Source organism: Pipistrellus kuhlii, unplaced genomic scaffold, assembly GCF_014108245.1.
Source record: "Pipistrellus kuhlii isolate mPipKuh1 unplaced genomic scaffold, mPipKuh1.p scaffold_m20_p_31, whole genome shotgun sequence".
Lineage (NCBI taxonomy): Eukaryota > Metazoa > Chordata > Mammalia > Chiroptera > Vespertilionidae > Pipistrellus > Pipistrellus kuhlii.
This window is the reverse complement of record NW_023425531.1, coordinates 390,100-405,932: the sequence shown is the minus strand read 5'-3', so window position 1 is coordinate 405,932 and position 15,833 is coordinate 390,100. Positions and strand designations below refer to the sequence as shown.

The window sequence follows — 15,833 nt, the reverse complement described above, 5'->3', positions numbered from 1 at the left end:
AAGAATGGGAGGCAACAGATTGATACATGTCTCTCACAGCCATGATTCTCTCTCTTTCTTTCTTTCCACCTTCCTCCCTTCCTCCCTCCTATCTCTCTACCCCTCCCTTCCTGCTTCTCTGGAATTAATAAAATAAAATAAATGTATTCCTAGGTATCTTTTATGCAGTTGTAAGTGGATGTGTTTTTAATTTTCCTAATTGATAGATCATTATCTATATATTTAAAAGCCTAAGTGACCATTATGACCGGTTGACTAGTCGCTTTGATGAGCACTGACCACCATGGGGCAGATGCTCAACACAGGAGCTGCCCCCTGGTGTCAGTGTGCTCCCACGGCCAGCCAGCTTCCTGTGGCCTTCCTCCCCCCAGGCTGGCAGGCCCTGAGTGGGGCTGGGCCGGCTGTGGGAAGTTGGCCCTGATCGCCGACCAGGCCTAGGGACCCTACCTGTGCACAAATGCGTGCACTGGGCCTCTAGCTGTCATATAAAAATGCATCTGATATTTGGGTATTTATTTGTATCCTGCTACCTTACTGAATTCATTATTAGTGTTAGTAGTTTTTTTTGTGTGGAATATACAGGGCTCTCTAAATACAGTATTGTGTCATCTGCAAATAATAACAGTTTTACTTATTCCTATCCAATTTGGATGTCTTTTATTTCTTGTCGGATCGCTGTGGCTAGGACTCCTAGTGCTGTGTTGAATACGAGTGGTGAAAGTAGACATCCCTGTCTTTTTTCTGACTTTAAGGGAAACACTTAGTTTTTTCTTATTGAGTTTGCTGTTGGCTATGGGTTTGTTATATGTGGCCTTTATTATGTAGAGACTAGTGGTCCAGTGCACGAAATTCGTGCACATTAAAACGGGATTACTTAGAGGAAATACTTTATTTTATTTTATTATTTTTTTTAAATCTTTATTGTTCATATTATTACAAAAGCTCCTCATTTTTTCCCCCTCCACCAGGTTCCCACCCCATCCTCTGCCCTTTCCCCACTCCCCATTGTCCTCATTCATAGGTGCACAGTTTATGTTCAGTCTCTTCCCGCACCCCCTACTCCTCTTTTCCCGGAGAATCGTCAGTTCACTCCCCTTCCATACCTCTGATTCTATTATATTCAACAGTTAATATTGTTCATCAGGTTTTTTAATTCCCTTGGTTTTTAGATTCACTTGATAGTTACATATTTGTTCATAATTTTTATCTTTATTTTCTTCCTCTTCCTAAAGAACCCCCTTCAGCAATTCATATAATGCTGGTTTGGCAGTGATGAACTCCTTTAGCTTTTTTTTTTTATTGGTGAAGCTCTTTATCTGGCCTTCGATTCTGAGTGATAGCTTTGCTGGGTAGAGTATTTTTGGCTGTAGGTTCTTGCTATTCATCACCTTTAATATTTCTTGCCATTCCTGTCTGGCCTGCATGGTTTCTGTTGAGAAATCAGCTGACAATCCTATGGGTGCTCCTTTATAGGTAACTACCTGCTTTGCTCTTGCTGCTTTAATATTCTCTCTTGTCTTTTGCTCTTGGATTTTTAATTATGATGTGTCTTGGTGTGGTCCTCTTTGGATTCCTTTTGCTTGGGGTTCTGTGTGCTTCCTGGACTTGTAAGTCTATTTCTTTCCCCAGGTGGGGGAAGTTTTTTGTCACTATTTCTTTCAATATGTTTTCGATATCTTGCTCTCTCTTTTCTTCTGGGACCCCCATAATTCTGATGTTGGTTCGCTTGAAGTTGTCTCAGAGGTTTTTTACATTATCTTCAACTTTCTGGATTCTCTTGTCTTCTTGCTTCTGTGGAGGAGTGTTTTCTGGCTCTTTGTGTTCCAAATCTTTGACTTGATTCTTGCGATCTTCCATTCTGTTTTTAGGACTCTGTATAATATTTTTTATTTCAGACAATGTATTCTTTATTGATTCCTTTTCATATCCTCATAGGTCTCGTTTATTTTGTCGGCCTTTTCTAAGAAACTCTTGAAAAACCTTATAAGCGTGGTTTTGAACTCTATATCCAGTCGCTTTTTGTCCTCCATTTCTTTTGTTTGTGATCTGTTTCCTTTTCTCGGCATTTTCACTCCTTCCCTAAGTTGGTAGGGTGGCTTTGTGTGTTAAGGTGTCCTATATGGTTCAGTTGGTCAGCCTCCCAGTTATCTTGGTGCACCCTTTGAGGACTGTGTGTACAGCCTTTTGTAGTTAAGTCTTAATTGTTGTTGGTATCACTGGGAGGAATTGACCTCCAGGCCAATTGGCTGTGAGGATCAACTGTGTCTCTGCTGGGAGACAGCCTTATTTAAGAACCTCTGTGCTCAGCATGGATGGGGTAGAGTTTCAGGGTGGAGCCTACAGCCTTGGCTTTCTCTCAGCCCTGCTGTATGAGGCTCCTGAGTCTCAGTGTTCCTCAGTGTCCTTTGGTACTTGCTGCTTTGGTACTCGCTGCAAGCACCTCTGAGAGAAAGCTGCCCTCGAGTTTCGCCCACTACCAGACAGTCTAGTCTCTCCCCCAATGAGCCCAGAACTGGGGTTCAGTGCAGTTGGAAGTGGGGTTCAGTGCAGTCCAGAGCTTTTGTCTACTTCCTGCTACGGCAATCCAGCCGCACAGTCAACAGTCTGTGCAATGTGCGCGCCTCCGGGACTTCCTTTCGCTGCTCCCGAGTTTCCGCCTTACAGCCCAGATTCCCTCCGTATGAGCTTGGGTCCCCAGGGTCTGGTATAGTTCAGTGCAGTCGGAACTGGGGCTCAGCACAGTTTGGAGCTTTTGTCTCCTTCCCGCTAGGGCAATCCACGGCACAGTCAGCAGTCTGTCCTCTGTGCGCAATGTGCGCGACTTCAGGGATCTGCTTTTCACCGCTCCCCTGAGTATCAGCCTTACAGCTTAGAATCCCTCTGTATGAGCCTGGGTCCCCAGGGTCTCACTCAGAACTGAGATTCAGTGTAGTCAGGACTGGGGTTCAGCACAGTCCGGAGCTTTTATCTCCTTCCCGCTAGGGATCGCCAGCCAGGCACTCAGCGCCCCCTCCTCTCCAACTCAGTCCTCTCCCCACATGCACACCGTGTCTCCGTACCTTAGGCTTTTAAAGCTCCTCTGATTTTTTTTTTTTTTTAATATATATTATTGATTTTTTTTTTTTTTTTTTTTTTTTTTACAGAGAGGAGGAGAGAGGGATAGAGAGCTAGAAACGTCGATGAGAGAGAAACATCGACCAGCTGCCTCTTGCACACCTCCTCCTGGGGATGTGCCCGCAACCAATGTACATGCTCTTGACTGGAATCGAACCTGGGACCTTTCAGTCCGCAGACCAACGCTCTACCACTGAGCCAAACCGGTTTGGGCAACCTTCTCTTTCCTTCTAGTTGTAGAATTTCCAGTCAGTCAACTTTTCTGTAGTTCTGGATGATGTCCACTTTATTTATTTTATTTTATTTTTTTAAAATCTTTATTGTTCATATTATTACAGATGTTCCTCTTTTTTCCCCTCCTCCATTGCTCGCCTCCACCAGGTTCCCACTCCACCCTCTGCTCTTTCCCCACCCCTCATTGTCCTCATCCATAGGTGCACAGTTTATGTTCAGTCTCTTCCCACATCCCCATCTTCTCTTTTCCTCGAGAATCGTCAGTTCACTCCCCTTCCATACCTCTGATTCTATTATATTCACCAGTTAATATTGTTCATCAGATTTTTTTTTTATTAATTTTTTTGGTTTTTAGATTCACTTGTTGATAGTTATATTTGTTGCTCATAGTTTTTATCTTTATTTACTTTTCCAAAAGAACCTCCTTCAGCAATTCATATAATTCTAGTTTGGTGGTGATGAATTCCTTTAGCTTTTTTTTATTGGTGAAGCTCTTTATCTGGCCTTCGATTCTGAGTGGTAGCTTTTCTGGGTAGATTATCTTTGGCTGTAGGTTCTTACTATTCATCACCTTGAATATTTCTTGCCATTCCTATCTGGCCTGCATGGTTTCTGTTGAGAAATCAGCTGACAATCGTATAGGTGCTCCTTTATAGGTAACTACCTGCTTTGCTCTTGCTGCTTTTAATATCTCTCTTTGTCTTTTGCTCTTGGAATTTTAATTATGATTTGTCTTGGTGTGGTCTTCTTTGGATTCCTTTTGCTTGGAGTTCTGTGCGCTTCCTGGACTTGTAAGTCTGATTCTTTCACCAGGTGGGGGAAGTTTTCTTTCCCTATTTCTTTCAATATGTTTTCGATATCTTGCTCTCTCTCATCTTCTGGGACCCTCATAATTCTGATGTTGGTTCACTTGAAGTTGTCCCAGAGGTTTCTTACATTATCTTCAACTTTCTGGATTCTCTTGTCTTCTTGCTTTTGCGGAGGAGTGTCTTCTGGCTCTTTATGTTACAAATCTTTGACTTGATTCTTGCGATCTTCCATTCTGTTTTTAGGACTCTGTATAATATTTTTATTTCAGACAATGTATTCTTTATTTCTTGTTGATCCTTTATTATTTCTAGTTGATCCCTTTTCATATCCTCATAGGTCTCATTTATTTTATCTGCCTTTCTAGGAGATTCTTGAACAACCTTATAAGTGTGGTTTTAAACTCTATATCCAGTCGCTTTTTGTTCTCCATTTCGTTTGTGATCTATTTCCTTGTCTGGGCATTTTCGCAGCTTCCCTGATGGGGCGGAGTTTCATGGTAGAGCCTACAGCCTTGGCTTCCGTCAGCCACGTCCTATGCGGCTCCCGAGTCTCAGTATTCTTCATGGTCCTTCAGTACTTGCTGCAAGCACCTCAGAGAGTGAGGTGCCTTCGAGTTTCGCCTGCCACCAAACAGTCCAGTCTCTCCCCCAATGGGCCTGGAACTGGGGTTCAGCTCAGCTGGAAGTGGGATTGGAGGTGGCGTTCAGAGCAGTCTGGAGCCCCTGTCTCCTTCCTGCCAGGGCAATCCCGCGGCACAGCCAACCGTCCCTTCTCTGCGCGCAATTTGCGCAGCTCCGGGGGCTCTGTCTTTCGCCGCTCCCCCGGGGTTCCGCCTTACAGCCCAGCTCCCTCTGGATGAGCCTGAGTCCCCGGGGTCTGGCCTAGAACTGGGGTTCAGAGCAGTCAGAACTGGGGCTCATCACAGTCCGGAGCTTTTGTCTCCTTCCCGCTAGGGCAATCTAGCAGCAGAGTCAACAGTCCATCCTCTGTGCGCAATGTGCGCGCCTCCGGGGCTCTGCCTTTCGCCGCTCCCCCGGGGTTCCGCCTCACAGCCCCGGCTCCCTCTGTTTGAACCTGGGTCCCCAGGGGCTCAGCTCAGTCTGGAGCTTTTATCTCCTTCCCGCTAGGGAACGCCAGCCTGGCACTCAGCCTCCCCCTCCTCTCCGGCTCTGTCCTCTCCGCGTGCGCCGCGTGTCTCCGTACCTTAGGCTTTTACAGCTCCTCCGCGCTTCCTTCTGCTTTTCTCCTTGCTTCTCGTTGTAGAATTTCCAGTCGACTTTCCTGTAGTTCTGGGTAATGTCCATTTTATATTTTAGTTGTATTTTATTGAAATTGTTGTGTGTGGCTGCGGTTAGGTGTTTACCTGTGCAGCCATCTTGGATCCTCCTCCTCCACTTTATATTTTAGTTGTATATTTTGAAATTGTGTGAGGCTGTAGTTAGGCATTTACCTATGCCGCTGTCTTTGTTTCTCCTACAGGAAATATTTTAATATTGCTATTTGCCCTTTCTCTATAATAGAAATGTCAGAGATGGAAGAAAATTAGTAAAATGCATGTGAAAATCTTCCTCCTGTCAGAGTCTGGTCCCTGCCCCCCCATGTGCACCTCATAATTTCGCAAGACCCAGAGCTGGCCGTTCTTCCCTCCCCCCGTTGGGCTTGTCAAGCCCTGCCGGGTAGGAAATGCTGCCTCAGGTCCCACAGCCCAGGCCAGGGTGGGGGGCCCTCCTTGAGGGTCCCCGTCAAGCCATGTTGGGTGGGGGACGTGTCCTGAGGTCCCCTGTCAAGCCCCACTTGGCGGCAGGCTCAACCTCAGGTCCTCTGGCCTAGCGTGGTGGTGTGGGAGCAGCCTGAGGTCCCCCTGCCCAGCACTGGGGCAGGGGGCACATCTTGAAATCCCCTCTCAAGCCCACTGGGCAGTGGGTGCAGCCTCAGGTCCCCCGGCTCAGTGCCAAGGTGGGAGGCACAGCCTGAGGTCCCCCCTCAAACCCTGCTGGGTGGGGGGCGTGGCCTGAAGTCCCCTGTCAAGCCCCACAGGGCAGGCGGGGTGGGGGCAGCCTCAGGTCCCTGGTGATTGCTCGTTAAGGGAACTCAGTCTCCACTGTGGGCCCAGCCATCTTGTGTTATGGAAACCTCCTGCCTCCGCTGTGGGTGCTGCCATCTTTGTGGCAGAGGTATGGTCAATTTACATATTTCCTCTGTGTTGTATAGAATATGTTTCCTCTGCTCCCACTTTCTTGAGAGTTTTTATTATAAATGGGTGCTGGGTTTTGTCAAATGCTTTTCTGCATCTATTGATATAAAGAATTGCCCTATGACCCAGTGATTCCACTTCTGAAAATATGTCCAAAGAAGTCCAAAACACTAATTCAAAGGAATATATGCATTACCATGTTCATTGCAGCATTACTTCCAAGATATGGAAGCAACCTAAGTGCTCATTAATAAACAACTGTGTAAAAAAGCTATGATACATCTACATAACACACGGTGGAGCCCTTCTTGGGCTGTACTTTTTGTGACAGCACGGATGGATCTAGAGCAGTGGTTCTCAACCTTCCTAATGTCACGAACCATAGGATGAGAACTGCTAGCAGGGTCGCCTAAGACCATCAGAAAACACAGATATTTACATTATGATTCATAACAGTAGCAAAATAACGTTTATGAAGTAATAACGAAAATAATTTTATGATTGGGGTCACCACAACATGAGGAGCTGTGTTAACAGGCCGCAGCATTAGGAAGGCTGAGAACCTCCGATCTAGAGGATATTATGCTAAGTGAAAAAGAGAGAAAGACAAATACCAGCTAAAACCGGTTTGGTTCAGTGGATAGAGCATTGGCCTGAGGACTGAAGGGTCCCTGGTTCGTTTCTGGTCAAGGGCATGTACCTTGTTGCATCCCCAGTGGTGGGGGATGGGGGGAATGCAGGAGGCAGTTGATCGATGTTTCTAACTCTCTATCCCTCTCGCTTCCTCTGTAAAAAATCAACAAAATATATATTTTTTAAAAAGTAATGGAGAGATTCCATGTAGTGAGAGATAAAAAAAAAAAAAAAAAGACATACCTTATCATTTCATTTACATGTGGAATCTGAAGAACAGAATAAATCTAAAGAGACTCATAGGTTCAGCAAACAGAGATGGTTGACAGAGGGGAGGGGTTGGAGGACTGGGTGAAAAAGTGAAGGGATTAAGAAGCAAATTGGTAGTTAAAGAATAGTCACAGGAATGTAAAATACCATGTAAAGAATATCGTCAATAGTATCTTACCTAATAATAGACAAACATGGAAATTGACCATACCTCTGCTATGCCACCAGCCAATCAGGAGTGATGTGCAAATTAACCCCAAAAAGATGGCGGATAATTTGCATACACAGGCACCAAGTGATGGGACGGGCAGGATGCAGGCGATCTGCCCCACCCCCCTATCTCTTAGGGCTTCTGGGCAGCGTGGGAAGGCGGGGCTGGAGTGGAAAGGGGCTGCTCTGGGGCGGAGTGGAAAGGGGCTGGGCCGGGGTGGAAAGGTGGTGCTGGCAGCCAGGGAAAGGAAAGCCCATTCTAGCACGAATCTTCCTGCAGTTGCTTCTAGTATAATAATAAAAGGGTGATATGCTAACTAGACCAGGAGACCTTCCAGATGTCTTTCCGGACAAAGCATGGTGGTGGGTCCGAGGCAGAGGTGATTAGGAGCAATCAGGCCAGGAGGGTAGGGCAGTTGGAGATGATCAGGTTGGCGGGGAGGGGGGCCAGTTGCGGGCGAGCAGGCTGGTGGGAGGGGGGGCAGTCAGCAGAGGGGGTAGTTGGGGGCAAGAAGGCTGGCATGGGGGGGCAGTTGAGGGTGATCAGGCAAGCAAGCAGAGTGGTTAGCGGTGACCAGGCAGGGAGGCAGGTAAGCAGTTAGGATCCAGTGGTCCCAGATTGTGAGAGGGATGTCCCACTGCCGGTGTAGGCCTGGTGGAATTGGGCCTAAACCTACAGTCAGATATCCCCTGAGGGGTCCCAGATTGGTGACAGTGCAGGCTGGGCTGAGGACACCGTCCTTCCACCTCCTGCACAAATTTCATGCACTGGGCCACTAGTATGATTATGAATGAGGTCAGGTGGGCAATATGGGTGGGGGTTGGTGGGACCATTACATAAATTATGTGTTTGTCAAACCACTATACTGTTCTTCTGAAACTAATACAAAATAATATCAAATGTAAACTATAATTGAAAAATAATTTTTTAAAAAGTTTTTAAAGGTTTATGGTTTACATTTTTTAGTGTAGAGCAAATATATTAAAATGTCTTTAAAATAATATCAAACCTAACTGATTTCAGTATGTTAGATATGAGGTTTTCTGATAGTTAGATATTAAGACTTTTCCAAACCGAGATTAAATTTTTCTTTGGAAAATAAGTCCTCTTATTAAATGTCTCAGGGTTTCATTTGCATTTATTTTTGGAAGAGTTCAGGGTTTGTGACAGCCTGTGTGGAAGAGGGGCGTGGTACGTGCTTTGGTTTAACAAGTCCCAGGCAGCGATGAAAGAATGTTTTGTATCCATGAAGCATCACGGTGTCCTCTCAGCCTGTTTTTCCCTCTTCTTTTCGTTACAGGAATTGTAGGAAGCCTCAACTCGGAAAACAAAGTGGATCTTACCAACCCGCAGTACACAGTGGTAGTGGAAATCATCAAAGCCGTCTGCTGCCTGAGTGTTGTGAAGGATTACGTGTTGTTCAGGAAGTATAACCTCCAGGAGGTGGCCAAGAGCACCCCGGACGCACGGCCGCCTGACCCCAAGCAGGCAGCCCAAGGAAATGGGGAAGAAGCTAAGTTAGAAGCTGGTGACAGATCACATCAGAATGACCCAGCAGAAGGAAAAAATGGCCAGCAGGTGCCAGAGAATAGTGAGGAGCGGGGGCAGGCAAAACCTGTGTCAGGCGAGGGAGAAGCTAAACCTGAACTTGCAAGTCGAGTCGCAGAAGGATCTGAGTCGAATGAAAAGAACCTCTTATAGGAACAGTCGTTTGATGTCGGAGGTGAGCTTCTCTACGGGATTCTGCGAGCTGTTGCTGGGGTTCCATATAAAATTGCTACTGAAAGTTTTGTTTCTGAACTTCTTGTGCTTGCATAACACGTGCTCACAGGAGCAGCCTGCTGACAGTTTCCTCAGAGCAGCGGTTCTCAGCCTTTCTAATGCCAAGGCCCTTTAACACAGCTCCTCATGTGGTGGTGACCTCCAACCATAAAACTATTTTCGTTGCTATTTCATAACTAATTTTGCTGCTGTTATGAATCGTAATGTAAATATCTGTGTTTTCTGATGGTCGTGAAAGAGGTCATGACTCACAGGTTGAGAGCCGCCGGTTTAGGGACTAGTGAGCATGTGTTGGCAAACCACACAGAAGATTTGGATGGGCCAGGGGAATAGACAGGGCTGTTAATGCAGGCGAGGCCGGGACTTCTGTACATGTCCTTACATACTTAGGATGCCAGCTCCTAATAGGTTGAAATTAATTTGGAAGAATGATAAGAGCATTCAAAGTATCATTTTGGGGAACAGGATAGGATTCTGGTGCTTTCATCAGACTTGCTCCAAGTCAAAGATTATTTTTATTTCAACAGTGCCAGACTCTGGGACTTGGAATTAAAGTGGCCGTACTGCACCTGCGGAGCGGGGACCCTTTGATTTCGTGAAAGCTGCTACTACAGGAAGTCCAGGTGTAGCCATTTGTTTTACTCCCCACTGTGTGTGTTTATGTCCAGGAGACCTGAGTGTGACCAGAGCTGACCTCCCAGCTGGAAGGGCTGTGTTCTGTTGGAATCTGAGTTCATCTAGTGAGACTCATTTTCAAGGTTACCAACTTCATGTTCACTGACACTTGAGCATGTTATTCTATAAGTGACAAGGTTCCAGGTTAGAATTGAATGCTTTAAGTTTTCCTTTTTAAAAAATTGTCAGTTTTGAAAAGTACACTGTGGTGTTGTGGTCCAATAAACTCGTTTTGTTCTGTGGAGAAAAGGAGCATTAAACTTGCTTCTTTCAAACATGTTTCTCTAATGAAACATGATTTCTGAATGTTATTCTACTTGCATTGCTTTAGTTTTACTTGTGCTGATTTTGGTACAGCCAAATATCGAGTTTGTTTTTTTATAGTTCCTGATATTTTTAGAAAAAAATCAAAATAAAATTGTTCAATAAAGATTGGTGTTCTGTACTCTTTTTTCTCTTTCTGCCTCTTAATAAATCTCTTGCTTTGTATAGACAGAGCAAACGATGTTTATATGTCACATTGTCTTTTATATCTATAAAAGGCTAACCTCTGGAGTGTAGCCAGGAGGCCGGAGTTCGATTGCTCGCAGTGACATGCGTTGACCACCAGGGGGTGGTGCCGAACATGGTGGGTGACCTGTGGCAGCGGAGCACTGAGGGAGCAAGGGAAGGAGGGCAGGGAGGTGGGGAACCTGATGGTCCCTGATCGCTGGCCAGGCCTAGGCCATGAGTTTTGTGTACCCGGTCTCGAGTGTATTGATAAAAGTTATTACACTGTCCTAACATGTAAGGATACAAAAATTTATTTTTAATAATTATTTTTAAGTGGTCCAAGTTTCAGATATTTTATAGTGAATTTACTTCAGAATGATAACTAGTAATCTAGTACTTAATTAGGTTTACTTACTGGCTTTTGAATTACGTGTTTATTTCTTGTTTTAACATTAATATTTTAATCCCTCTTAAAGAATTAGTAATATGTAAAAATATTAAGCAGAATCTGTCTTGGACATTTCTCTCAGAATACTTCTAATCATTTTTGTTTAATTAGGCACAAAATAAATTCATTGTTCATTTTATATTTCCAAAGCAGTCATTTGATCCCTGCAATTTTAAACACTATTAATCATAGTCATTGCCTGTGTCGATTTAGTTATCATAACAGTTTTCTTCCCAATATTTAGATTTTATTTATTTTTTGGCCAAGTACAAAACATGGATTCAGTTGAGTTTTCAGCCAGGAAAAAATCTTAGCATTTTAAGAGAGTTGTCACTGAACCACCAGGAAACAAAGCCACTGTGTCGGTACTTCCCCCTCGCTTTCGTCCGGCTATGTCCGTCCCCACTCCTGGTCTCTGAGGACGTTGCGCTTGATTTTCCCCGTGATGGTCTTTGGGAGCTGCTCGACAAACTCCACCTGCTCACCAAAACATCGTGAGACACTTGATTCCAACTGACAGTTCAAGGCCTGTGCTTTGAATTTCCAAGTATATTAGGCCCAAGAGCACTCTGGAGCTGAATCTGGTACTGTCTTTAGGAACAATTTGCCACCATTTCCCCCCCTCATATGGAATGGGACTGACTTAGTCCTATGAGGCTTCTTACTAGTTACTCAGTACTATAGAGTTAATTAAAATTTCTGGTTTATCAAGCATTTGTAGTGTCCTAGTATAAAATATTTTAAAGCAGCCAGGACCGGTTTGGCTCAATGGATAGAGCGTCGGCTTAGGGACTGAAGGGTCCCGGGTTCGATTCCGGTCAAGGGCATGTACCTTGGTTGCGGGCAGATCCCCAGTAGGGGGTGTGCAAGAGGCAGCTGATCGATAACTCTCTCTCATTGATGTTTCTAACTCTCTATCTCTCTCCCCCTTCCTCTCTGTACAAAATCAATAAAATATATTTAAAAAAATATATATATATTTTAAAGCAAAGCTCCTAGAGCTTAACAAATTGAAATGTATATCTTCTGTTTATAATGAGAAAAAACGGGACATATGTAATTCTTTCAACAGTAAAGATTTAAAAAAATTAAAATTAAATAAAAAGCTAATAAGATCTCCTAGGTGTACCAGTTAATAATGTGGATTTTTTTCAATAGATGGAGTTACACGTATGTTGATATATATGTAATTTGATATGTATGCTATTTTGTTGTATTGACAGCAAGCTTCAAAACTTCATGTCAAATTTGCTGAAGGTGTTAACATCATAGATATTTTTAAACTTAAAAATGTTGAATTTTGTGCCAAAAAAGAATTTGTGGGAAGTTTTAATTCATTATTTTGAAGAAAAAGTTATCGTATACTTTGGGAAGCTTATGGTGAACATGCTCCATTTCAAGATACTTGTGAACGCTGGTTTAAACGCTTTAAAAGTGATGATTTCAATGTTAAAGACAACATCCAGGTCAACCAAAAAACTTTGAAGACCAACAATTACAAGCATTATTGGATGAAGATGCATGTCAAACTCAAAAACAACTTGCAGAAAGATTAAATCAGCAGTTTCTAATCATTTACAACCAATGGGAAAGATTTTAAAGGAAGGAAAATGGGTGAAACATCCACTGAACAAAAAACAAATGTTCATCCATAAAATGTTGCTTCAACGGCAAGAAAGTTTTTTTTGTATCGAATTGTGACTGGCGATAAAAAGTGAATTTATTTTGAGAATCCTAAACGCACAAAATCATGGGTTGATCAGGTCAACCATCAACATTGACTGCCAGGCCAAATCGCTTCGGAAAGAAGACATTTGGGGGACCCGGAAGGTGTAGTGTACTATCAGCTGCTAAACCCAGGAGAAGCTGTTAATACTGATCACTACCGACATCTAATAATCAATTGGAACCACGCTTTGATCATAAAACGACCAGAATGTGCCAGATGACACTGCAAGGTAATTTTGCTTCATGATGACGTATCATCACACACTTTAAACTGGTTAAAGTCACGTTAAAAGATCCTGCCTGGGAAGTATTAGCCCACCGCTGTATTCACCAGACCTTGCTCCTTCAGATGACCCCTTGTTCTTTCTGATCAATGGCACATGCACTGTCTGAGCAGCACTTCAAAACGTACGAAGAAGTGGAAAATGGGGTCTCTGAATGGTTTGCCTCAAAACAAGAAAAGTTCTGTTGGGACTGTACCCACCAGTTACCTGAAATATGGGGGAAATGTGTAGCTAGCGATGGACATTACTTTGAATAAAGCACTTCTGATGTTTCTCTTGAAACTATTGTGTTTTCTTTGATTACAGAATCCGCATTATTGACGGGTACACCTAGTCTATACTTCCTGGCGGAGACCTTGGTCGGTCGCATACCCTCAGCTTTGGGGCAGAGTACTTGCCTTCCGGGGGTATTTGTACGGTGCGGTTACGTTTTTCACGTGCTCCTGCAGCTCCCGCGTGAGCTGCTCGGGGTCGGATGACTTGTAGGGCGCAGATAAGACCACAAAAGCTTTCACGACCTGCGGGAGAGGAAGAGGGAAGCCAGTCAGGCCCCAGGAACTCAGGGTTCGTGAACAGCAATTCGCAGGGGTCCTCAAACTTTTTAAAGTGGGGGCCAGATCACCGTCCCTCAGAGAGCTGGAGGGCCGGACTATATGAACTACTAATTCCTACTGTAACACCTCGGCTGCGCTCACTGCCCAAAAAACCTGGCGGGCCGGATCAGACTCCTCTGCGGGCCGCATGTGGCCCGAGGGCCGTAGTTTGAAGACCCCTGAGGGGTGAGTGCAGCGATTGAGTCTGAACGGCAATGTTGCTTCAATGGCAAAAAAGAAAGTCTTTTGCGTCGAATTGTGACGCTGGTGAAAAGGATTTCAGCGAGGCTGGAGGGCTAGCCCACAGGAACAGTTTGAGCGGGAGCCAGAGTTCAGTAAAGCTGATGGTTTCTTACTCGCAGATCACACGTGTGTTGCACTGCATCTCACAGGTGCCCTCTCACTGTCAAACCTGCACCGCCAGGAGCGTGAGTGGCAGTGGCGGCTCCGGAGAACGTGTGTGAAAGGCTGGGAGGAGGAGGGGTGGTGTTTGCTGGGAGATGGGACCGCTGGGAGGACTGACCGACTTTGAAAGATCTTGCTTGCCTGCTATTTTTCACTTTGTATACTATTTAAGACCCACAGTTAGGTAATTATTAAGATTAGCAAGTATGGTTTACATTTAATTCACACATTGACTCTAATTTGTTTCCTTTTGAAGTTCAGCTGAAAGCAGTTATGGTGAGAGGGTGAGAAGATGGTGGCAGGGGGACAGTATTCTGGAGACAGGAACCCACTGAGTAGAGTGGTCCAGGGTTGCCCTACGGAGTGTGGGAAACGTCTGTGAGGAGAGGCCTCCCTTCCTCCTAGAGCCGAGCCTGCCGTCACCCCCAAGCTTCCTGCCATCGCCTTGTTTGGCCACCCGGCCAGGTCTCCTGTCGGCCGTGTTTCTGTGAGAAAACGTTCTAAGTCCATGACCGTGTGCATGCCTGCTGGTGCAGAGTCTGCTCCCCCTTTGGGTAGCTGCCCTGAGCCTCCTGAGGAGGGTCACCCTAACCTCTGGGCCTTGACTTCTGCCTCAGTGACCAGCACATGAGCTGGTCTGGCAGCCCGCGTCACCCGACCCCTTCCCTGAGGTGGGGAAGCCGTGCCTGGCTGCTGTCGAGTAACCACCCCCCTCCTCCCCCCCGCCGGCCCCCACTGGAGGCACCATGAGTACAGCAGAGCCAGTAAGTCAGCGGTTCCCAGCCTGTGGGTCGCAACCCCTTTGGAGGCTGAACGACCCTTTCACAGGGGGCGTCTAAGACCATCGGAAAACAGATATTTACATTAGGATTCGTAACAGCAGCAAAATTACAGTTATGAAGTAGCAACAAAAATAGTTTTATGTTTGGGGGTCATCTCCTCATGAGGAGCTGTGTTAAGGGGTGGCATTAGGAGGGTGGGGTCACCGCCCCATGAGGAGCTGTGTTGAGGGGCCGGCATTAGGAGGGTGGGGTCACAGCCCCATGAGGAGCTGTGTTAAGGGGCCGGCATTAGGAGGGTGGGGTCACCGCCCCATGAGGAGCTGTGTTAAGGGCCGGCATTAGGAGGGTGGGGTCACCACCCCATGAGGAGCTGTGTTGAGGGGCCGGCATTAGGAGGGTGGGGTCACCGCCCCATGAGGAGCTGTGTTAAGGGCCGGCATTAGGAGGGTGGGGTCACCACCCCATGAGGAGCTGTGTTAAGCGGTGGCATTAGGAGGGTGGGGTCACCGCCCATGAGGAGTTGTGTTGAGGGACTGGCATAAGGAGGGTGAGAGCCGCTGCAGTGAATGGAGACTCCAGGGCTTGCCAACTGCATGTGAGCCGTGGGTGGGCTGTCCGTAGGCCTCCCTGTGGTAAGCAATAAATTCCTTAAAAAAAGTCTGTGAGTTGCATTTTTGTCACTTGCCACCAAAAGAATCCAATCCCTCCCCTTTGGGACACAGTCCACATGGGATGTGGATGCCAGTGACATGTTGCCACGTGTGGCTCATACTGAGAGTTACGTGGCTGCTCTGATTCACTCGAGTGGCCACACGGGCAGAACCTGGACGTGTGAAGCCGCTGCCGCCGTGGGCGCCGTTCACGCTACCTCTCCCCTGACGGGGTCCGGGCTGCTGACCACGGCCGACTCCACCACGGCGGGATGCTCGATGAGCGCGCTCTCCACCTCGAAGGGGCCGATGCGGTACCTGGGGAGAGGCGGGGCTGCAGCTCAGGCCGGCTCCCCCCTGGGACCCTCCGGCTGCCGCTGATGTACCAACCCCGAGGTGATGATGACGTCATCGGCTCTGCCCACAAACCAGAAGTACCCGTCGCTGTCCTTCACGCCTCTGTCTCCGGTGACATAGAAGTCCCCCCTTTCCGTGGCAGCGGTTTTGCCCGGGTTGTCCTGGAATCAG

General features: G+C 46.2%; 2 protein-coding genes across 3 annotated transcripts in view; one reads left to right on the top strand and one right to left on the bottom strand.

The window, feature by feature from the left end:
• Window positions 1–10,115, top strand: part of THUMPD1 (THUMP domain containing 1) — a 36,715-nt gene extending 26,600 nt beyond the window's left edge. The window contains exons 5-6 of one of the 2 annotated variants that reach the window (XM_036460115.2): window positions 8,767–9,189; window positions 9,776–10,115. In XM_036460115.2, the coding sequence (XP_036316008.1) occupies window positions 8,767–9,167 (401 nt within the window). In that variant the 3' untranslated portion in view covers window positions 9,168–9,189; window positions 9,776–10,115. The remainder of the gene's footprint in view (window positions 1–8,766; window positions 9,190–9,775) is intronic. The other variant, XM_045589330.1, reaches the window with a different exon arrangement.
• A 1,071-nt stretch (window positions 10,116–11,186) lies between these two features.
• LOC118731509 (acyl-coenzyme A synthetase ACSM4, mitochondrial) overlaps window positions 11,187–15,833 on the bottom strand; it is a 28,794-nt gene continuing 24,147 nt past the window's right edge. The window contains exons 11-14 of the mRNA XM_045589326.1: window positions 15,696–15,823; window positions 15,524–15,623; window positions 13,274–13,393; window positions 11,187–11,340 (exon numbers count right to left, since the gene is read on the bottom strand). Of these exons, the coding sequence (XP_045445282.1) occupies window positions 11,254–11,340; window positions 13,274–13,393; window positions 15,524–15,623; window positions 15,696–15,823 (435 nt within the window). The 3' untranslated portion in view covers window positions 11,187–11,253. The remainder of the gene's footprint in view (window positions 11,341–13,273; window positions 13,394–15,523; window positions 15,624–15,695; window positions 15,824–15,833) is intronic.